Source organism: Hyla sarda, chromosome 6, assembly GCF_029499605.1.
Source record: "Hyla sarda isolate aHylSar1 chromosome 6, aHylSar1.hap1, whole genome shotgun sequence".
In the NCBI taxonomy this organism is placed as follows: Eukaryota; Metazoa; Chordata; class Amphibia; order Anura; family Hylidae; genus Hyla; species Hyla sarda.
Genome location: NC_079194.1, coordinates 254,573,387 through 254,597,469, shown reverse-complemented (window position 1 = coordinate 254,597,469; position 24,083 = coordinate 254,573,387). Strand labels below are relative to the sequence as shown.

The 24,083-nt window shown below is 48.4% G+C and overlaps 1 protein-coding gene across 1 annotated transcript in view; it reads right to left on the bottom strand.

The window, feature by feature from the left end:
• Window positions 1-17,402, bottom strand: part of LOC130276938 (phospholipase A and acyltransferase 2-like) — a 46,287-nt gene extending 28,885 nt beyond the window's left edge. The window contains exon 1 of the mRNA XM_056526979.1: window positions 16,854-17,402. Within this exon, the coding sequence (XP_056382954.1) occupies window positions 16,854-16,865 (12 nt within the window). The 5' untranslated portion in view covers window positions 16,866-17,402. The remainder of the gene's footprint in view (window positions 1-16,853) is intronic.
• Between the last annotated feature and the right edge of the window lie 6,681 nt (window positions 17,403-24,083).

Below are 24,083 nucleotides of genomic sequence, written 5' to 3'. Positions count from 1 at the left end.
CCAGAGCCCGCCGCAAAGCGGGATGGTCTTGCTGCGGCAGTAGCAACCAGGTCGTATCCACTAGCAACGGCTCAACCTCGCTGACTGCTGAGAAGGCGTGGGACAGAAGGACTAGGCAGAGGCAAGGTCAGACGTAGCAGAAGGTCGGGGGCAGGCGGCAAGGTTCGTAGTCAGGATGGATAGCAGAAGTTCAGGTACACAGGCTTTGGACACACTAAACGCTTTCACTGGCACAAGGCAACAAGATCCGGCAAGGGAGTGCAAGGGAGGAGATCAGATATAGCCAGGGAGCAGATGGAAGCCAATTAAGCTAATTGGGCCAGGCACCAATCATTGGTGCACTGGCCCTTTAAGTCTCAGAGAGCTGGCGCGCGCGCGCCCTAGAGAGCGGAGCCGCGCGCGCCAGCACAAGACAGCAGGGGACCGGGACGGGTAAGTGACCTGGGATGCGATTCGCGAGCGGGCGCGTCCCGCTGTGCGAATCGCATCCCCGACGGCCATGACAGTGCAGCGCTCCCGGTCAGCGGAACTGACCGGGGCGCTGCAGGGAGAAAGACGCCGTGAGCGCTCCGGGGAGGAGCGGGGACCCGGAGCGCTAGGCGTAACATCGGCTACCTCCAGTCGAGACGAGAAGCTCGAGTTTCCTCCTCAGACCCTGATACAAGCGATACCTGTTCAGGGACCTGAGGCTCGAGAGCTGGCGGAAGAACCCCGCAACCCGCTTCTTGAATATCTCCCACCACTCTGACTTACTACTACATAGGTCCAGTAAAGGTACCTGACTCTGAAAAAAATCCTCAAAGGACTGTCTTATCTCCGCTTCCTCCAGGAGGGACGAATTCAGCTTCCAATAACCTTTTCCCATTCAGGGAAAACAAAATCATACAGTGATCGGAGAACTCCACCTCAACCACGGACACTGCAGAAGAGACGGCTTCCTCCTTTAAATAAAACCTATCTATCCTAGACCTGCGACTCCCTTGATGATAGGTGAAACCCGCGTGGCCCGAGGGGCTCCGGATGTGGGCGTCCTCTAGGCGAGCTTCTCTAGTTATGCTAATCAGTGCCACACTATCACAAGTCAGCGGACCATTGGAGCCTCCCCGATCTTGGGACCTCGTGACATTATTGAAGTCCCCTCCAAAGATCACTTGCCGACTCGTAAAAAGAAAGGGCTTAATCCTCATAAAGAGATCTTTACGGCCCCGCTTAGTTTGCGGGGCATAGATGTTAATGAGCCGGAGCTCTTGTCCCTTCATGAAGACATCTAAGATCAGGCACCTCCCCATTTCTAATTCAATAACCCGTCGGCATTCAACAGGAGCGGTAAAATGGACCGCCACCCCACTATACAGCTCAGCTGCAAGAGACCAGTGGGAGGGGCCGCGCCTCCACTCTCTTCTGGTTTTTACCAGAGAGGCTAGATCTGACAACCTGGTCTCTTGTAAAAAGAAAATATCGGCTTCAACACGGCCGAAAATCAAAGGCTGCAAATCTAGCCGTATCCGACTTTATGCTGGCACAATTAATAGATGCCAGCGTCAATGGGGTGAGTGCCGCCATACAGGGTGATTAAATTAGACGGCCACACCCTTTACTTTTGCTTCCCTTTCTTTTTCGCCCCCTCATCCCCTGAAGAAGACGAGAGGGCAGGACCACACTTAGACCTTTTTTTGGATTCAGATTGATCCATTTGATCCCCGTCTCCATCCGGCCCCGGTCTAGCCCTGCCCTCCGAGGAAGGTGTCCCGACAGGACAGGGCCCAGTTCCCCCCAGAGGCTCTTTCTTCCTAGGCACCCCGCCCTCACCTTCCCCCTCCAAGGAGGGGGAGGAGATGGTATCGAGGACGAGGTACCGGTTTGACAGGTCAATCAGAGGGGGGGCAGTCAGGCTTCCGTTTTGGACCTGGCCCGTAGTACAAGGAACAGATGACTCTGACCTCTTCTTTCTCCCTTTCCTTTTGCCCTTATCTTTCTTTTTAGGCCTCTCCCCACTATCCTCATCCACACTTTCATAGTGGGAGGAATCAGAAAGGTCGGCCATATTGCCATCCTCTTTGCGCAGTCTCCTGATCTCCTCATCTAGCACGTTCTCCTCCAGGGCTTCAGCAGTTACAGGGCCAGCTTCAGGAGCAGGGGCTGAAGCTACCCCCGCCACCTGGGCACTCTCCAGCTCCCTACTCCTTCTACGATTTTCCTCCCGCCTTAGTTTGGCGGGGCCCTTTTTCCTCCTCACTAGCCCTGTTGTGCCCCCATCCCTGCTCGTACCCTCCCCAGCCGAGGCAACTTCACAGCTCTCCTCAGCCGGAGCGGCCGCCGCACGGGTGAAGGCGCTAGGACAACGGCTAAAAGGGTGTCCGAGGACACCACACAGGTGGCACCGGATCTGCCGACAGGATGCGGCCAGATGACCCACCCCACCACACAAAGCGCAGACCTGCACAGTACAGGCTGCGCTAAAGTGGGTGGGGCTGCCACACCTGTGACAGACCTTAGGCTGCCCCTGGTAGAAGACCTGGATCCTGTCACATCCAAGGAAGGCGGCTGACGGAATGTGGGCAACCGTACTGCCTGAACGCTTGAGTTTGACGGAAAACATCCAGGCCCCGGACCAGATCCCGTGCTCATCAAAGTTTTTCTTGGGCATGTCCGTCACATCCCCATACCGACCGAGCCAGGTCATGATGTCATAACAAGAAAGCGACTCGTTACGGGTCAAAACGGTCACTTTCTTGACAGAGTTCTGACGGGAAATCGCCTTTACGGTGAAATCCCGCCAGCCGGGCTCGTTCTTCGCCACTTCATAGTTTGACCAGAAGAGTTCAAGACCCTCTGGCCGAACGAAACTGGCGTCAAACTCAGACGAACCGTAGGGGTGAATCAGGGCAAAGATGTCACTCGCCCTGAATTCCATCTGAAGGAGGAGCTCAACCACTTTAGCGCGAGGTGGACACGCATCCTCGCCCCTCCAAATCAGACGGACCACATTCCTACGGTTATTGTCCTGCCCGGGTGTCGGGAGGGACCAGACCACCTCCCCATTCCGCTCTCGGAAAGCCCCCAAACCGTGTCTCTCTATCCAGAAAGACAGGTCGACCTCACCCCTTCCCTCTACCTGGATCGACCTGTCACCCCTGCATAGAGCCTCCAGGAGGCGCTGTTGCAAATGGCCCCCAGGGCCGGACGGAGACGGGGACCCCCCTGAACCCCCGGCAGCGACATTAGCATAGCTCCTGGGAGCAGTCACTGCCGGGGGGGCAGCCGGACCAGACCCAGAGCCAGAACCACTTACAACACCATTCACACCACAACTCTCAACCTCTTTATTTCCAGCCATACTATTACCACTCCCATCAACATTCACTCCACTGACACTCCCACATACACTCCTCTCACCCACAACACTACTACACCCATCAATATCACATCCTACATTGTTGTCCTGACTAACAAATTCTGGGCTGGCTGGGACTTGTAGTATGGCTGGCTTTAGTAAAGCCCTTTGTGCTGGCTTAGCCGCTGCTGGGGTCGACGCCGATGGCTTCTCCTTCATGGCTGCTATCACATCCTGATTCTGGGACTGCCCCACCGGGCGCACCCCAGCTCCTCCCACAGCGCCAGCACCTGCTTCACCCGACTTCACAGGCTCTGTGGATAATCCCGGCGCCCGGACACTCCCCCCCTCACAGGGGAGTGCCTTGCAGTGCCGGTAATGCCCACAGTACTCGGGGAACCGCCCCCCGAGCACACAGGGGCATAACTCGCGCTGCCCACCATGAGCCCATCCTGCCCCTCCCTACCGGCAGGATGGGTGGGCTTCACATCTATTGCGTCTGCAGCTTTTACTGACGCCATGCTGTATCCCCCATGCTGGCTCCGTTCCACCACAGAAACGGAGTCTGGCAGTTTAGAGGACCCAGCAGCCTGAACCAGCTTTGCAGCTGGCCCAGACTGCTGGAAAGGACGGAACACATAATGCACAGTTTCCTGGGTCTTCTGTTTTTTTGCCTTTCTTTTTACTAATGTGTCATCACACTGGTCATCACCAAATGTAAAATTCTGGAGGTGGGCTGGGGACTCCTGCATCACTATAGCCCTCAGCAATCCCCCAGCCTCACTCTCCACATCATCATCCTCACTATCGCTTAGCGGTAGTGCCACCTGAGCCGGCTCTATGTAGCTGTCCTGAGTCTTAGTGGTCTGGGTGTCACAGGGAGTAGGGTCAGGCAATACATCATCCTCCACAACCTGTACACTTTCCTCCAACTTCTTCTCCTCCACCTCCTCCTCCTTTACACCAACACCACCATCCTCTCTTTCTTCACCGCCACTACTCTCCCCATCATCCACCTCCACCTTACCTGGGGATTTCATGGCGGCAAACCGATCCCGGTTCTCCATCTTCTCCCTGAAGAGACCGCTTCCCTCCAGGATCTCTGCTCTCCTCTCCTCCATCTTTGCAATGTCTTTCTTCAGGGCTGCAATCCTCTTTTTCAGTTCCAGTTTATTCTTTTTGGACCCAGAGCATGCCAGATTCTGGGCTCCACGCAGGTCCTCTCTCATCAACCTAAGCTCCCTACCGCAGCGGTCGTATTCAGCAAACCGTGCGGTCATGCGGGAGCAGTAGGTCTCGCTGGACTCTTCGGGCCCTCTCTCAGCCCACAACTCAATACTTTGCCTCCTCGCCTTCCTTCCACTGGATCTCTGGCTGGCACCCATTGCCGGAGGAGCCGAGCCTGCATTGCTGCAGACTCTGCCAGATCTTCTTCCTCCGGCCGGAAAAATGGCTGTCGCTGTTTTCTCTCCACCCCCCGCCAGCCTGGAAGAACGGGGAGTGGAGGCCAGGGGCTCCATGCAGGGAAAACTCTCCCAAGGAGCCTGCCACACCCCTGGGAAAGGTTGGTGAATCACCTGCTCTGCCTCTGGAACTCTGGAGAAACACAAAAAGGGACACACCCAAAGCTGCTTCACACACAACTGCTCCTGGCTACTGTGTTCCACAGGAAGCGCTCTCTGCTGACACCTCAGTCCGTGTCAGGAACTGTCCAGAGTAGTATAGGTTTGCTATGGGGATTTTCTCCTGCTCTGGACAGTTTCTGATGCGGGCATCAGGTGTAAGCAGAGATCACTGTGGACAAGACAAAAAAGACATTCAAAAAGTAAAGATTTTCCTCTGTAGCATACAGCTGCTAATAGAAGTAATTTACAAATCTGTTTAACTTTCTGGCACCAGTTCATTTAAAAAAAAAGTTTTCCACCGGAGTACCCCTTTAAGCTCCTTTCACACTACATGTTGCTCCGTTTCAAAGACCCTTTACAATATCCCGTTAAGAAAACCCTTAAAAACGTCCGTAAAAAAATCCCATTCAAGTCTATGGGATTGTTTGATTATCCGTTATCATCCATTACAGCCCGTTATGAATAACAGACGTTATTTATGACGGGAGAAAAAAACGTTACATGCATTAATTTTTCTCCCATCACAAATAACATCTGTTATTGATAATGGGCTATAATAGGTGATAACGGATAATGAAAAAATCCCATAGACTTGAATGTGATTTTTTAACCGCCGTTTTTAAGGGTTTTCTTAACAGGACATTGTAATGGGTCTTTAAAATGAAGCAACAGAGCAAAGACAGAAGAAGCTCAGCCTCCCATAGAGCATGCTTACAAACCTGCCTCAAGCAAAGAATAGCGTCTGGAGACGTTAATTGTGCCTATGGCCATGTCCTTACTTTAAAGGGGTATTCCAGGAATTTGTTTTATTTGACTATGCTACAGAGGCTGTACAGTTAGTGTAGGTCATAATATAGTGTCTGTACCTGTGTGTGAGGGTGTTCTCAATATTCTTCTGAGATTTTTCACTCCAGTATTTATTTTTAACAGCATACAAAATTCAGGTTACGGGTTTTCCCAGGTTGCAGTGCAGCCGAGACATGACATCACTAGTCATGTGTGCAAAGGAAGCCTATCCTGCTTCAATGGGTGGAGCAACCGCTGAGTGGAAGAGAGATCATTTTGCAACAGCTGGAGGCACCCTGGTTAGAAAACACTGGTCTTTGAATGGAATGCAGCTCATTTGTAGTTCAATGGGTGGGATTGAATTATGTATGGAGGGAGAAAAGTGACCCCACACTTACAAACAAGGAACTATGGGATGTGTAGTTTGGGAGAACAAATGCCAACAGGAAATATCTAGTTCACAAAAAGCTAGCCACAGTATTATGGTAATCTCACAACACAGCCATTTAGCCCCCCCGACAAGCGCAGATCCTTCCTAAGCATGTCCATTACTGTCTGCCAGGCACGTACTAAAATCACCTTATGGTGGATAACCCCTTTAAAAGGTGTTGGTCACCTTTACCATTTTTATTAATATAGCACTGCAGTGAATATAATGTGTTACTGATACTGTAAAACTTCTATGCTGCCCTGTTTTCTCTAATCACAGAGCTCCATCCCGCCAGGTTCCCTGTCCCTGTTTGCAGCTGGACGGGTCATTCGTCCATACATGGCTGCCTATGGAGGAGCACATGCGATACATGTCACTGTGCCTTCCCCACTGCGCCTGCGCTCCTTGCTTTGCACTGTACTGCTATTACATTCAGAAAATGTAAACAAATTAGCAAAATAAGAACATGCTTCAGTATCTGGCTCTAACCAGTAATAAATAAAAAAATCCCAGTTGAGACATTCACTTTGAAGTGTTACTGTCATTTGAAACAACTTTTGACTTGTAGCTCTGAGACTGCAGCGCACCTTATTTCCTGGCTGTCAATCAAATGTGACCTTTTCTCTACATAAGTCTATCCAGAGAAAAGGTCTAATCTGGCGGTCAGCTGGGGAATAAGGTGCTCTGCAATCTCTGAGCTACAAGTCAAAAGTTGTTTTAAATGACAGTATAGCTTTAAGTAACATGGCGGTATAGCTGAGAAAACTTGTTTTGTCTATTGTTGGCTGCAAGAGGAGGTAGGAGACACTGTCCAGGGCCCAACCCTTCAGCACATATTAGAAAAGAAAAGACTTCTCTTAAACACAAGAAACACTACTCTTAAACAGCTATTAAAGGGGTACTCCCACCCTAGACATCTTATCCCCTATGCAAAAGATAGGGGATAAGATGTCTGATCGCGGGGGTCCCGCCGCTGGGGACCCCCGCATTATTGCTTGCGGCACCCACCTGTGTTCTCACCGGAACCGCTGGAGGGTATGAGTCGCAACTATGGGAACGGAAGTCCGTGATGTCAGAACTCCGCCCCCGTGTGGCGTCACGCCGCGATCAGACATCTTATCCCCTATCCTATGGATTGGGGATAAGATGTCTAGGGTGGGAGTACCCCTTTAACAGCCTTTCAGGACTTTGACTATAAGAACGATTCATTGGTAAACCCATTTTATTTCAAGAGCAAAGTAAAAATGTCCTAGTTCAAATTTACAACAGATGAATCGGTAGAAATAATCCCTTACATATTAAATATATTATATCCATATTATATCCTAAAAAACGTTTAATGTGCCATGCATGTGTCAAGGAGGTATGGACCAGGGTCTGCTGTGCCCCGAGGCAGCACTGCCTCTCATTTGCCGCCCTTTTGCTAAATAATTGGCAGGCACCAGTGTTTTCATAGGTGTCGCAGGCGCAGTTAGTTTCCCAGGCATCCGCCAACTCTCTTCCACTTTGGCATTGGCTTCACTCGCTTATTGCACCTGCGCTGTAATATCTGACAAAAGCTCCTGTGCGGGATATCTGCCAATCACTGAGCGAGAGGACAGTGAACATAGGCGTGCGCAGCCTATTGCATTAGGGTGTGCACCCTAAAGAACAAACTCACGCCGCACACGTGTCTATATATATATATATATATATATATATATAAAAACATACACACAAATACACTCTGCACACATACATAAACAGATCTGCACAATTTGCTCATGATCTCTATGAGGGGCATTTACTAAGGGGTTTAGTCATTTTTTTCTGACTATTTTTGGCGCAAAATTGTCGCAATTGCGCCTACCCTATTTTTCGAGCGACTTTCTCTAGCAAGAGCTAGAAAGTCAACTTTTTTTTCCCCGCTTGATTTACGCAAGTTTTCATTTTTACTTGCAGTAGTCAGGTATTTATTAATTGCGCAATAAACTGTCGCAACGGCTGTAAAAATTGACTAAATTTACTCCAGCTCCAACATGGAGCAGGAAAAGCTACTGCCGCCCGGGCTCCGACATACTTTCTCCCCGCTACCCTCACTTCGCTACCGGGACACTGCAGTGATTTACACCCCCCCCCCCCTCTCACCTGCCAGCGCCACACAACTCCCATCTGTCTGCTAACTGTTGCAAGACTACAAGTCCCAGCATGCCCTTACAGTGAGGACACGCTGGGAGTTGTAGTCTTGTAGCAGCGGGAGCTGAGCGGCACGGGCGGGAGACAAGGGGGGGGGGATATCAGTGTCCCCATAAGTGAGGGTAGCGGGGAGGCCATATGAGGAGCACTGTAATGTCAGCCTGGGCTCCTGCCCTGAGAGCCAAAGGCTTTGGCTGTCAGGGCAAGCTGGGTGTTGTAGTTTTGCAACAGCTGGAGGGCCACAGTTTGCAGACCACTGGTTTGTGGTCTGTAAACTGTAGTCCTCCAGCTGTTGCAAAACTAAACAGCTGAAGGGGACCGGCGAAGGGGACTTACCCTTCCGAGGCTCCAGCGACGATCGGTGACGGAGATCGTCGGGCGGCACTGTCGCGTGGCAATGTCGTGCGGCGCTGGATCCTACGGAAGCCGGTAAGTTGCCCAAGCCTTTGGGTGTCCAGGCATGCTGGGAGTTGTAGTTTTGCAACATCTGGAGGCACCCTGGTTGGGAAACACTGGCCTAAAACAGTGTTTCCCAACCAGGGTGCCTCCAGATGTTGCAAAACTACAACTCCCAGGTTGGGAAACACTGTGCCCCACCTCCGCCCCACCTTTCTGTAAGGGCATGCTGGGAGTTGTAGTCCTGCAGCTGGGGGCAGGGGACAAGCTTGTCATTTGCCCACACATCTCCTGCACCACACAACTACAACTCCCAGAATGTCCTTACTGTAAGGGTATGCTGGCAGTTGTAGTCGTGCGGGGCGGGAGATGTGTGAGCAGGTGATAATAAATGTACTAACCCATTTTTTTTTTCTTCTCATTTCAGATCCGTGTATCCTGTGGACTACTTCGGATTCGGTGGACTACTTCGATGACCAGCGTTTGATTTTAATAAAATGGTTAACAAGGGCTTGTGGGGGAGTGTTTTTTGTAATAAAATTTTTTTAAAACCTGTTGTGTTTTTTCCTTACTTTACTAGACAGGCTTAGTAGTGGAAGCTGTCTTATAGACGGAGTCCATTACTAAGCTGGGCTTAGCGTTATCCACAAAAACAGCTAGCGCTAACCCCCAATTATTACCCCGGTACCCAACGCCACAGGGGTGCCGGTACCAACAGGCCTGGAGCATCAAAAATGGCGCTCCTGGGCCTAGGCGGTAACAGGCTGGTGTTATATAGGCTGGGGAGGGCCAGTAACAATGGTCCTCGCCCACCCTGGTAACATCAGGCTGTTACTGTTTGGTTGGCATTTGGCTGAGAATGAAAATAAGGGGGACCCTATGTTTTTTTTTTTTAAAAATAGTGAAATATTTAAAAAAAACACATAGGGTCCCCCCTATTTTTATTCTCAGCCAAATACCAACCAAACAATAACAGCCTGACGTTACCAGGGTGGGCGAGGACCATTGTTACAGGCCCTCCCCAGCCTAAATAACGCCAGCCTGTTACTGCCTAGGCCCAGGAGCGCAATTTTTGATGCTCCGGGCCTGTTGGTACCGGCTCTTTCCGGCACCCCTGTGGCATTGGGTACCGGGGTAATAATTGGGGGTTAGCGATAGCTGTTTTTGTGGCTAACGCTAAGCCCGACTTAGTAATGGACTCCGTCTATAAGACAGCTTCCACTACTAAGCCTGTCTAGTAAAGTAAAAAAAAAAAAAAACACAACAGGTTTAAAAAAAAATTTATTACAAAAAAAACACTCCCCCACAAGCCCTCGTTAACCATTTTATTAACATCAAGCAAAGAAAAACACTGGTCGTCAAAGTAGTCCACTGAAGGAGTCCACAGGATACACGGATCTGTAGAAGAAGTAACAAAAAAAAGTACATTTAGGGAGAAAAAACAGTGTTAAAAAAATTTAATAAACACACACACACACACTAAACGCCGTTTACCACTATTCTGAGCCATGACTACAATTTAGTTATTGAATTATTTAGATGTGGTGAAAAAGTCCCCAAAAAAAAAAACTCAAAAACAAAAGATCCAGAAGGAAACCTGGCAGCCAAACCTATTCAGACAGCAGGAAAAAGGAACAGACTATTTTTTCTACTACATGAAGTAAATTTCCCACTTTTGCCTATGTGTGCCAAATTTATTAACACCGTGCAACAATTTAGTAAATTTGTCGCACATAGTCAAAAATGAAGTAGAAAAAAACAGGGTAAAAATCAGACTACATAGTAAAAGATTAGTAAATGCCCCTCATTGTGAATTGCACTCAGTAAACCAGCCCAGGTCAGGTGCTCTGTGTGAACAATATGTAGTATCATGCAAGTTTACAACAATAAATCAGAACAATCTGTATTTGAATCTAAACTATCAGTAGGTAGTCATTTGCCCCTTTAATATGTGACACAGATGGGTCTGACTGAGGCTGAACGAATGAGTAAATTAAATAAAAATGCAGCATGAAGGAAGAAGAAATAAACTCTTAGGGGGGAATTTATCGTATATAGAGCTTTTTTTTGTCTATTTTTTTAACGCAAAATTTGTGCAAGAGTTTTTTTGCGTCTTTTTTTTTGCGCAAAATCTGATATTATTCTTCATAGCCATGTCTATGGTTAAGTTTACCATAGAGCCCTTTCTACTGTAGAATCAAATTTATTAACTGCGTGTTTTTTTTTTTTAAACTAAAAAAAAATGTACAAATGCACTTTTCTTGCGCACATATACACCACCTTGGAGGACACGTACCAAAGTGTCTACTACTAAAGCATTTGAGAATTGTATTAACTATTTTTGGACAGTTAGGACTACTACTCCCATCATGGACAGACTCTGCCCATGATGGGAGTTATAGTCCAGGGGCTGAGGTGCAGATCGCACTGGGTCATTCTCCAGAGACCCGCTGCTATCCGCATTTATTAACTGTAAAAGCTGGCGGTACATGCGGCTGCACTGCGCTGCCTGCCGGCTCCTGTATACTGTATCACATTTCATAATCCACGCCCGAGAGTGGAGTGGTGGCGATTATGAAATGTGACAGCTGTATACAGGAGCCGGCGGCAGCGCAGTGGAGCCGCATGTGCCTCCGGCTTTTACAGTTAATAAATGCGGATAGCAGCGGGTCTCTGGAGAATGACCCAGTGCGATCTGCACCTCAGCCCTTGGACTATAACTCCCATCATGGGCAGAGTCTGTCCCATGATGGGAGTAGTTGTAGTACCGCAGCGCTGAGGAATGGCACTTGCACATCCCCTGGCTGCAGGACTTTTAGGACTGCTACTCCCATCATGGACAGACTCTGCCCATGATGGGAGTTATAGTCCAGGGGCTGAGGTGCAGATTGCAGCAGGTCATTCTCCAGAGACCCGCTGCTATCTGCATTTATTAAGTTAACAAGCCGGCGGCACATGCGCTGTCGGCTCCAGGCTTCTGTATACAGCTCTCATTCTTCATAATCGCCGCCGCCGGGAGATGGGAGCTCTGTTTGGTGCATAGCTTTTCACCAAGCAGAGCTCCCGTCTCCTGGCAGCGGGGATTATGAATTGGCGATAAATGTTCTGCTCATTGATTTAAAGTGGCCGCAGTGCCGGATGCTTGTTAAAGATCAGCAGCTTGGCCACGGCCACTTTAAAACAGTGACCAGCGGTGGCTCTTGAGGGCCCGGACACTTCTCCTCCTGATTTTAATATTTTTTATATTTCCTTGCCTGGCCGCGCTCCAGCAGGCTCAGGTAATGGGGCAGGTCTTGTGGGCTGTGTAGATAGTATTGTGGTGTCCCGGTACCACATTCTATACGGTACCTATTTATGTATGGGTCCCCATAGCCAGAGTCCCTAGGACGTAGGGATCCCTGTCATCCAGTCTACCCCTAGTCGCCTCCATTTCAGTTTATAGATCAGTATTTTATGCAAAGATTAATGTACATAGGATAACATATATGTAAATAAATGGTTAATTACTTGTTTCCATAGCGTTGCAGGACCTGCGGGTCATGTGACTCGGTGAACTCTATGGTATTAAGCTTAAGGACCTTTGGAGGCCCTGTGACGTAAGCAATCCCATTACACCATGTAATGGCAGACGTTCGGACCAATCAGATTCGCCCCGCCCCCTGCCCATATAAGGGACCGGCGGCCATGTTTCTCTCTCTTACCTTGTGGGCTGTCATGAGAGAAGGATCTGCACAGCAACTAACGCAGTGAGTAAGGCCTGAGCCTTGTGTCGACGGCTGAACAATCTAATTATAGAGTGTATAAATTCCCAAACACTCTGCAGCATCACCGGACCTAATAACTCCCCTAAATCCGGACGGATCTGCAAATCATAAATTCAGAGGCTGTATCACTAACTCAAGGTCCGCAACAACTGTCAGTCACTAAGTAACCTAAGGACTGTTTATATGAGACTGTTACTGTGCCGTGGATATTGCAAGCACTTCAGTAAAGTTGTTCAAGTTCAATCTCTTTGTGGACCTTCAGTCATTTCATGCACCTATCATTACTGGGAAGGGCGGCGATAGGCCGGAACATTGATTCAGCATACCAGCCCTCAGCCTGTTGTCACGAACTATAGGGTTAACATTAACCCCTCATATACCAATACTATACCACCACTACCATACACCCCCCAAGGTCTACCACAGTATGACCAGTAATGTCTCCTTCCGGCTCCTCTGCGCGGCATCAGGGACATCACTCCACTCCTCATTTACTGCAGCTGCCGCGGGTGACTGTTATAAAGTGGCCGTGGTCGGGCTGCTAAACTTAAACAAGCAGCCGGCGCTGTGGCCACTCTGACCAGCGGCGGTTGCAGAGAATGAGGATGCTGTCCCTGATGCCGTGCAGAGAAGCCGGCAGGAGACGTCACTTGTCATACTATCCACACAGCCCACAAGACCCGCTGCATTACCTGAGCCTGCTGGAGTGCAGCCAGGCAAGGAAATATGAAAATAAAAAAAGTAGGGGGAGACGGGGGGGGGAACAATGAGCAAGGGGGGAAAGATGAGCTAGGGGGGAAATAATGACCAGGGGGAGAATGATGATTATGAGCAGGGGGAATCATGAGTCAGAGGGGGTGAATGATGAGCAGGGGGTTAATGATGTGCTGGGGGGAATGATGAGCAAGGAGAATCACAGGGGAAAGGAGGCACACAGGGGATCAGAGGGGGGGGGGGGGTAAATGTGGCACAGGGGCTGATAAAAGGGGAGGAATGATGTGGAATGGGGAAGGGGGGGGCAAACTGAGGAGCAGGGGGAATCAAAGTTGGGAGGATGATGAGGCCTATAGTTCAGAGCTTCCAAGTAATTTATTTTACATAAATTTTTTCCCCTCAAACTTTCCTGTGAAAATGAGGGTGCGTGTGATACACCGATACATTTTTTTTCATACAGTAGCCTGGAGCCGTCGGGCAGCGGAGTGGAGCTGTATGTGCCGTCGGCTTGTAAAGTTAATAAATGCAGATCACAGCGGAGAATGACCTGCTGTGATCCATTATGCAAAATGCGTTAGAACAGAGTCAGGCCTGGACTGTGTAGCTCCGCCCCTGATGATGTCATCGCTAGGAGGTTGAGCAGTAAAGGTTGCAGGGGGTCTTAGGAGTGAGACCCCCTTTTGATCTGTCACTCTCCCCTTGGACTACTACTCCCATCATGAGGCAGACTCAGTCCATGATGGGAGTTATAGTCCAGGGGTTGAGGGGCAGATCAAAAGGGGGGCTCACTCCGGCAACCTTTATCGCTTCACCCCCCTAGTGATGACATCATTAGGGGGTGGAGTTACACAGCCCAGACCTGACTATGTTCTCATTGTGTGTTTTGCATAATGGGAACAGAGCCTTTCTGCCATTGGGTTCCCAAACAGGGAGACTCCAGCTGTGATGGGAGTTGTAGTTTAGCAATAATTGGAGGCTCCCTGTTTAGGAACACACAGTATTATGTGCGCACTCCGCAAGGAAGAGCGCCAAATATGTACTAACCTTTATCTTCTTTTCTTCTCATTTCAGATACGTGAATGCAGAGGACTACATCAGATTCGGTGGATTGCAACGATGACCAGCGTTTTTTTTAAAATTTCACTAAAAGGGTTAATGAGGGCTGTAGGGGAGTGTTTTTTTTAAATAATTTTTTTTTTCCAATGTGTTATGTTTTTTACAATTGAATGTTCAGGCTTAGTAGTGGAAGCCGTCTTATAGACAAAATCCATTACTATGCCAGGGCTTAGCGTTAGCCCCAAAATCAGCTAATGCTAACCTCCAGCACAGGGGTGCTGGGAAGAGCTGGTACCAACAGGCCCGGAGCATCAAAAATGGCGCTCCTGGGCCTAGGCGGTAACAGGCTGGTGTTATTTATGCTGGGGAGGGTTAGTAACAATGATCCTTGACCACCCTGGCAATGTCAGGCTGTTGCTGCTTGGTTGGTATCTGGTTGATACTGAAAATAGGGGAACCCTATACGTTTTTTATTATTATTTTAAATAAATAAATAAATTTAAAAAAGTGTGTGGTTCCCCCATTTTTTCATTATCAGCCAGATACCAACCAAGCAGCAACAGCCTAACGTTACCAGGGTGGGCGAGGACCATTGTTACTGGTCCTCCTCAGCCTAAATAACGCCACCTGTTACTGACTAGGCCCAGGAGCGCCATTTTTGATGCTCCGGTCCTGTTGGTACTGGCTCTTCCCGGCACCCCTGTGGCGGTGGGTCACGGGGAGCAATAATTGGGGGTTAGTGTTAGCTGATTTTGGGGCTAATGCTAAGGCCTGACTCAGTAATGGATTCTGTCTACAAGACGGCTTCCACTACTAAGCATGAAAATTCAATTATAAAAAATACAACACATTGAAAAAAATTTTTTATAGAAAAAAAACACTCCCCACAGCCCTTGTTAACCCTTTTATTGACATTTAAAATAACGCTGTTCATCATCGCAATCCTCTAAATCTGCCGTAGTCCTCCGCATTCACATATCTAAAATGAGAAGAAAACAAAAACAATAAAACTACAACCATTTCTGTGATTTCTACACTATCAAAAAGCTGGTGTGAAATTTTTGATGTAAACTTGACTCTCACCCCTTTGAAAATATCATGCAAAGCAGACAATATACGTGGACACGCCCACTTTTACAAAACTGACATGAACAGTGTAAACCGCGTCACAAATCTTTGAAAATGTGGTCGATACTTTTTACGCTAAAATTGATTTTTCTATTTTTGGTGCAAAATTATTTGAGAATCTCCCCCTCTGTGTACTTTATAAAGATTTACATTTTACTATTGTGCAGAGTTTTTTTTGGCGCACACTGCTGCTCCGGCACTTCTACCTATGTGAGCAGTGTACAGCGGGAAAATGCCCCAGCTCTGTGAAGTGTGAGGTAGAGAAGGAGTGCACGATAGAGCGGGGGGGCTGGGGTTTCTATATCTGCACAAAATTTATCAAAGGACGTGCACAACTTAAGTAAATCTTGAGCAAGAGTGTAAATTAGACAAGCAGTGTAAAGGGGTAGATCTGTGTCTACAATAGGCACCTAATGATAAATCTACCCCTTGGTGTGCATGGCTGAGGAAAAAAAATAAAATCTGAAAAAAAAAAAAAAAAAATATATATATATATATATATATATATATATATATATATATAAAATAAATAAACAATAGCTGTTATTATTAAAGCTGCTAAACTAAAACATTAGGGTGACTAACTAACTAGAGAATCCATAGAAAGATGGTAGTGCTAGCGTACACTATTAGAATAATAATTATATAACCAATAAATTACACAATTTATTACAAATTGATGATTTAAAAATGAAAAAATCACCTCTAGCAGATATTGGCTGCCGTAAGCTGTTCTGGGAGAGTGGGATACCGAGAGTAATGCCGCTGGTAATGCGCAGTAATCATCTGGCCGTGCCTCACCCTTGCGTTGCTGTGACTCCGCCTCGGCGTGACATCATGGAACGTGCCGCGCATGCTACAGGGGACGTCTGGAGGAGGAGCATGTTCGTCCTACACTGTGCGGCGATATTGCTCGCATAGTGTAGGAGGATTGGATCGGCAGGGAAACAAATGCACGGCATGGCAGTGCAGCACGGAGGTGAGGCTTGATTAGGGTGTGCCCAGGCGCACCCCTATGGCAGTGAATAAAAGTAAAGAGGGCACAGTAGACCATAGGCCACGCCTCTTATGTACAGTGCATAAAAAGGGGTTTTGGAGGGAAATAACCACATTGACAGCAGAGAAAGCAGTTTAACAATTCTTATGAAAGGGACAGATGAGACAAATGTAGAACACCAGATATTCTGCTCTCTAAAGTAACTAGAAATACAGCAACAATAAAGCCCTATGTGCCTCGTGTGCTTATCGTCTGTGGAAATCCGAATCAGTTATTTTATGCTATTTCTTTCTAAGCAGAATTAACTTTTTTTCCCCATCCAAACACAACAAAATCATTCCTCTAGTTTAAAGTTTATGTTATGGTATATTACAATAAATTTTGACCTGATTTATGCTCTTTTTGATTTATTAAATTAGGAGTTAAATTAGGAGATTATTTCACTTACCAGGAGTGACATGTCTCTTCGTAGCTCTGACCTTTAATAAGACGACGTCTTCTCCTTAATATTCCATCATCTAGACGCCAGGACGCAGGCAGTATAGCTGTGCTTATAAATAAATATGAGGCTGCAAAAATAGCTGCGTCACAGACCACACCTATTCACAGATTTATAAAAGGCCACATGCACTGAACTGGGAGCACTGGGAACAGGAAGCTCTGGAAGGGAGAATGGGAATGGTGGCAGTCAGAGATTATGAGGGGGTGAGAGCGCAGGGATCACAGTCTGTTGCTGTTTTCACATTTCTAGCATTCTAGCAGCCAGTGCAGCCTGCATAAGGAAATATCCCAGATAAATCTATTCCATGCATTCTACAGGAGCTAAATACTAGATGAAAGATGTAAAGTGCATGTAAAATGGGAACATAAATACAGGCAGAGTCTTGTGTAATATCTGCTGACAGTCAGAGAGCAGGATAAACAGGCAGAGCCTGGCACCGGGCACATGACTCAGCTCTGTGTGCCCACAACACTCACATGATACCACCTCGGCTTATATGGCTTCACAATGGGGGAGATTTATCAAAACCTGTGTAGAGGAAAAGTTGACCAGTTGCCCCTAGCAACCAATCAGATCGCTTCTTTCATTTTTCAGAGGCTTTGTTCAAAATGAAAGTAGCAATCTGAATGGTTGCTATGGGCAACTGGTCAACTTTTCCTCTGCACAGGTTTTGATAAATCTCCCCCAATGTGAGTAGAAGAAAAATCCCAATACATAGAAATCATGGAGAGAACCAAATAGGATACACATCAGGGATTAACTCCTTAAGGACGCAGGTTGTACTCAAACGGCCCCTTTTCCGAGTCCTTAAGGACTCAGGACGTTTGAGTACGTCCTGGCCATTCCCAGCCCCCCACCGCTAGCTGGAGGGGAGCCAGTGCCCGATGCCTGCTGAAATCGTTCAGCAGGCATCGCGGCATATCGCCCAGGGGGTTCATGATGACCCCCCATGTCGGCGATGGCCGCAGATCGCTGGACAATTCAGTCCAGCGATCTGCGGCGATTCCGGGTCAGTCCGGTCTCCAGTGACCTGGAATTACTGGCTGATCAGGGCCATCAGAGACGGCCCCGAACAGCCATAGCCAGCAGGGGTGAGGTGGCACTGGTGAGGTGGCACGATCGCCCTGATTCGTCGGCCAATCAGGGCGCCTGCTGCGGGTGTCACTCCCGCAACCCGCTCCGCCCCTCTTCCGGAGGACGTGAGCGGGTGCGGGACGTGCACCCCGGGAGCTGGGGACCCCGATCCCCGGCGTCAATGTTGGGATCGGGGCCCCTGGAGCAGCGGCGGCGGCGGCGACGACGACGAGGGACTGACCTGATGCACGTGGAGCAGCAGCAGGAGGTGAGTGACAGCCTCCTGCTGTTGCTTAGCAACAGCTCCCAGCATGCAAAAAGGACATGCTGGGAGCTGTAGTTATGCAACAGCAGGAGGCAGACCACCACAACTCCCAGCATGTCCTTATGGGCATGATGGGACTTATAGTTTTGCAACAGCTGGAGGCACATTTTTTCCATGGAAAAGTGTACCTTCAGCTGCTGTGTAACTACAACTCCCAGCTTGCACAAACAGCTAAAGTGCATGCTGGGAGTTGTAGTGGTGCATCTGCTGGTTGCATAACTACAATTCCCAGCATGCCCTTTGGCTGTCGGTGACTGCTGAGAGTTGTAGTTTTGCAACAGCTGAAGGCACACTGAGTTAAGTAGCAAACCAGTGTGTCTCCAGCTGTTGCATAACTACAATCCCCAGCATCCCCACCCAAAGTAGTATGCCTCCAGCTGTTGCATAACTACAAGACCCAGCATGACCTTCCGCTGTCCGTACATGCTGGGGGTTGTAGCTTTTTTAACAGCTGAAGGCACACTGGTTGCAAAACACTGAGTTTGTTACCAAACTCGGTGTTTCACAACCAGTGTGCCTCCAGCTGTTGCAAAACTACAACTCCCAGCATGCACTGATAGACCGTACATGCTGGGTGTTGTAGTTTTGCAACAGCTGGATGTCCCCCCCCCCCCCCCCCCAATGTGAACGTACAGGGTACACTCACATGGGCGGAGGTTTACAGTAAGTATCGGGCTGCAAGTTTGAGCTGCGGCAAATTTTCTGCCGCAGCTCAAACTGCCAGCGAGAAACTACTGTGAACCCCCGCCCGTGCGACTGTACCCTAAAAACACTACACTACACTAACACTAAATAAAATAAAAAGTAAAAAACACTACATATACACATACACTACATATACACAGCCCCCCTCCTCTCCCCAATAAAAATGAAAAACATCTGGTACGCCACTGTTTCCAAAACGGAGCCTCCAGCTGTTGCAAAACAACTACTTCCAGTATTACCAGACAGCCACTGACTGTCCAGGCATGCTGGGAGTTTTACAACAGCTGGAGGCCCCCTGTTTGGGAATCACTGGCGTAGAATACCCCTATGTCCACCCCTATGCAATCCCTAATTTCTCTCACTTTGGAGCCCTGTCGTATTTCAAGGCAACAGTTTGGGGTCACATATGGGGTATCGCCGCACTCGGGAGAAATTGTGTTACAAATTTCTGGGGGTATTTTCTGCTTTTACCCTTTTTAAAAATGTAAAATTTTTGGAAAAAGAAGCATTTTAGGTAAAAAAAAAATATTTTTTTACATATACAAAAGTCGTGAAACACCTGTGGGGTATTAAGGTTCACTTAACCCCTTGTTACGTTCACCGAGGGGTCTAGTTTCCCAAAAAGTATGCCATGTGTTTTTTTTTGCTGTTCTGGCACCATAGGGGCTTCCTAAATGCGGCATGCCCCCAGAGCAATATTTGCTTTCAAAAAGCCAAATGTGACTCCTTCTCTTCTGAGACCTGTAGTGCGCCAGCAGAGCACTTTTCACCCCCATATGGCGTGTTTTCTGAATCGGGAGAAATTGGGCTTCAAATTTTGGGGGGTATTTTCTGCTTTAACCCTTTGTAAAAATGTAAATTTTTTGGGAAACCAAGCATTTTAGGTAATTTTTTTATTTTTTTTTTTTACATATGCAAATGTCGTGAATCACCTGTGGGGTATTAAGGTTTACTTTAACCCTTGTTATGTTCCCCGAGGGGTCTAGTTTCCAAAATGGTATGCCATGTGTTTTTTTTTGCTGTTCTGGCACCATAGGGGCTTCCTAAAGGTGACATGCCCCCCAAAAACCATTTGTCGCTCCTTCCCTTCTGAGCCCTCTACTGTGCCCGCCGAACAATTAACATAGACATATGAGGTATGGGCTTACTCGAGAGAAATTGGGTTTCAAATACAAGTAAAAAATTTCTCCTTTTTACCCCTTGCAAAAAGTCAAAAATTGGGTCTACAAGAACATGCGAGTGTAAAAAATGAAGATTGTGAATTTTCTCCTTCACTTTGCTGCTATTCCTGTGAAACACCTAAAGGGTTAAAACGCTGACTGAATGTCATTTTGAATACTTTGGGGGGTGCAGTTTTTATAATGGGGTAATTTATGGGGTATTTCTAATATGAAGACCCTTCAAATCCACTTCAAACCTGAACTGGTCCCTGAAAAAAAGCGAGTTTCAAAATTTTGTGAAAAATTGGAAAATTGCTGCTGAACTTTTAAGCCCTCTGGTATCTTCCAAAAGTAAAAACACGTAAATTTTATGATGCAAACATAAAGTAGACATATTGTATATGTGAATAAAAAAAATAATAATTGGAATATCCATTTTCCTTACAAGCAGAGAGCTTTAAAGTTCGAAAAATGCAACATTTTCAAATTTTTCATCAAATTTGGGGATTTTTCACCAAGAAAGGATGCAAGTTAGCACAAAATTTTAACACTATGTTAAAGTAGAATATGTCACGAAAAAACGTTCTCGGAATCAGAATGATAACTAAAAGCATTCCAGAGTTATTAATGTTTAAAGTGACAGTGGTCAGAATTGCTGTTACGCCGAGCGCTCCGGGTCCCTGCTCCTCCCCGGAGCGCTCGCGGCGTTCTCCTCTATGCAGCGCCCCGGTCGGGTCCGCTGACCGGGAGCGCTGCACTGACATTCATGATGGGGATGCGATTCGCATAGCGGGACGCGCCCGCTCGCGAATCGCATCCCAAGCCACTTACCCGTCCCGGTCCCCGGCTATCATGTTCTGGCGCGCGCGGCTCCGCTCTCTAGGGCGCGCGCGCGCCAGCTCTCTGAGATTTAAAGGGCCAGTGCACCAATGATTGGTGCCTGGCCCAATCAGCCTAATTAGCTTCCACCTGCTCCCTGGCTATATAACCTCCGCTTGTCCCTGCCGGACAAATTTGATGGGGACTCTAGACTCTGCCGTGGTTTCCTGTCACAATGTTCCCTACATTTGGAGATGTTGTCGGACCAATTTCCTACAGAACGGTCGAAGGTGGCTTTCGTGGTTAGTCTCCTGTCTGGGAAGGCTTTGTCATGGGCCACACCGCTCTGGGACTGCGATGATCCTGTCACCGCCACTGTACAGTCCTTCTTCTCTGAGGTTCGCAGTGTCTTCGAGGAACCAGCCCGAGCTTCTTCTGCCGAAACTGCCTTGTTAAATCTGGTCCAGGGTAGTTCTTCTGTAGGCGAATACGCCATCCAATTTCGTACCCTCGCCTCTGAATTATCCTGGAACAACGAGGCTCTCTGCGCGACCTTTAAAAAAGGCCTATCCAGTAACATCAAAGATGTGCTGGCCGCACGAGAGATTCCTGCCAACCTGCATGAACTTATCCATTTGGCCACCCGCATTGGCATGCGTTTTTCTGAAAGACACCAAGAACTCCGCCAGGCAAAAGACCTTAATCCCTGGGCACCTCTCTCACACTATCCTTTGCAATCTACCCATGTGCCTCCCGCCGAGGAGGCTATGCAAGTGGATCGGTCTCGCCTGACTCTTGAAGAGAGGTCTCGCCGTAGGGATGAAAATCTATGTCTGTACTGCGCTAGTACCGAACATTTCTTGGTGGATTGCCCTATTCCTCCTCCACGTCTGGAAAACGCACGCACGCACCCAGCTCACGTGGGTGTGGCGTCTCTTGGTACGAAGTCTGCTTCTCCATGTCTCACTGTGCCCGTGCGGATTTCTCCTTCTGCCAACTCCTCCTTCTCAGCCGTGGCCGTCTTGGACTCTGGTTCTTCTGGAAATTTTATTCTGGCCTCTTTGCTTGATAGGTACTGCATTCCGGTGACCCGCCTCGTCAAGCCGCTCTACATTTCTTCGATCAACGGAGTGAAGTTGCACTGCACTGTGCGTTACCGCACAGAGCCCCTGCTTATGAACATTGGACTGCATCACGAGAAAATTTAATTTTTGGTCCTGCCCAACTGCACCTCTGAAGTCCTCCTCGGTCTGCCATGGCTCCAGCATCATTCTCCCACCCTTGACTGGACCACCGGGGAGATCAAGAATTGGGGTCCTGCTTGCCGCAAGGAATGCCTCACGTCTGCTCCCAGCCCCGTCTGTCGGGCCTCTGTGTTTCCTCCTGTGCCTGGTCTCCCCAAGGCCTATCAGGACTGTGCCGTGCCTCCTCATAGCCCCCGTTCTGGTGACACTCTGCCCTGTGACATGCTTCTCCCTCTGCCCCCCCTCCCCATTCCTTCTGAAGTGCCTGCCGCTGGTGTAGCTACCCAGGACTTCTTTTTCCAGAAGGAGACTCAAGAGGCGCCCCCTATTTTCTCGTCTCTATTGAAGGGACAAGGAGACAAAAAAAGGGGGAGACCTGGGGGGGGTACTGTTACGCCGAGCACTCCGGGTCCTTGCTCCTCCCCGGAGCGCTCGCGGCGTTCTCCTCTATGCAGCGCCCCGGTCGGGTCCGCTGACCGGGAGCGCTGCACTGACATTCATGATGGGGATGCGATTCGCATAGCGGGACGCGCCCGCTCGCGAATCGCATCCCAAGCCACTTACCCGTCCCGGTCCCCGGCTATCATGTTCTGGCGCGCGCGGCTCCGCTCTCTAGGGCGCGCGCACACCAGCTCTCTGAGATTTAAAGGGCCAGTGCACCAATGATTGGTGCCTGGCCCAATCAGCCTAATAAGCTTCCACCTGCTCCCTGGCTATATTACCTCACTTCCCCTGCACTTCCTTGCCGGATCTTGTTGCCTTAGTGCCTTGAGAAAGCGTCTACTGTGTTTACCATTACTGTGTTCCTTACCTCCTGCTATTACTATTGACTATGAACCTTGCCGCCTGCCCCGACCTTCTGCTACGTCTGACCTTGCCTCTGCCTAGTCCTTCTGTCCCACTCCTTCTCAGCAGTCAGCGAGGTTGAGCGGTTGCCGGTGGATACGACCTGGTTGCTACCGCCGCAGCAAGACCATCCCGCTTTGCGGCGGGCTCTGGTGAAAACCAGTAGCAACCCTAGAACCGGTCCACCGACACGGTCCACGCCAATCCCTCGCTGACACAGAGGATCCACATCCAGCTAGCCGAATCATAACAATTGCACAAAATGGCCGCGTCCTTAAGGTGAAAAAAGGGCTCAGTCCTTAAGGGGTTAAACAATCTACATAATCTTTGGCTTTTGCCAGATCATCGTAGGCCAATGCTGACACGCATCAGCAGAGAACTTGTATAATCAGAATTAAAAAGCAAAAAAGTGAGTAAGCTGGTTATATGAGGGTGGGAGCAGCAGTTGTAATATTACTATGCTTAGGATGCTTCATGTCCCAGCATTTATGACATATGTAAACTATATAAGACATGATGTCATTAAAATAATCTAGTGTATTAGTATAATATAAATGGACAGATAAAGGGGCGTAGCTGAGGACTCATGGGTCAGCTTCTTGTCATGGCTGCTGGAAACTTTCAGGTGCTGCTCATGTTTCCTCTACATCATTGTATCTAGTGAGCAGGACAGGAAGAAATCTGGACTCTTATCCTTCTAAGCCAAGCAATAAAGAACCACATCAATTTTCTATGTTGTACATCTTGGCAAAACATTTCTAGTATAACCTTTCTAATAAACGTCATAAGAAAATGTTATCTCATTTATAGGAATTATGTCTGATAAAAAAGATAAAAAATGTGGTACCATGGGTGGTGTAGGGAATTACTTTATCACTTCGTGACACCAGAGCACCGTTGTCATATACATGGTCCGAGGTTGGAGACAGCTTCTCCTGGGCCAGACATGGGGGGGTAAATTAACACACCGATGTCAGGTTACAGATAACTGACTTTACTGAGC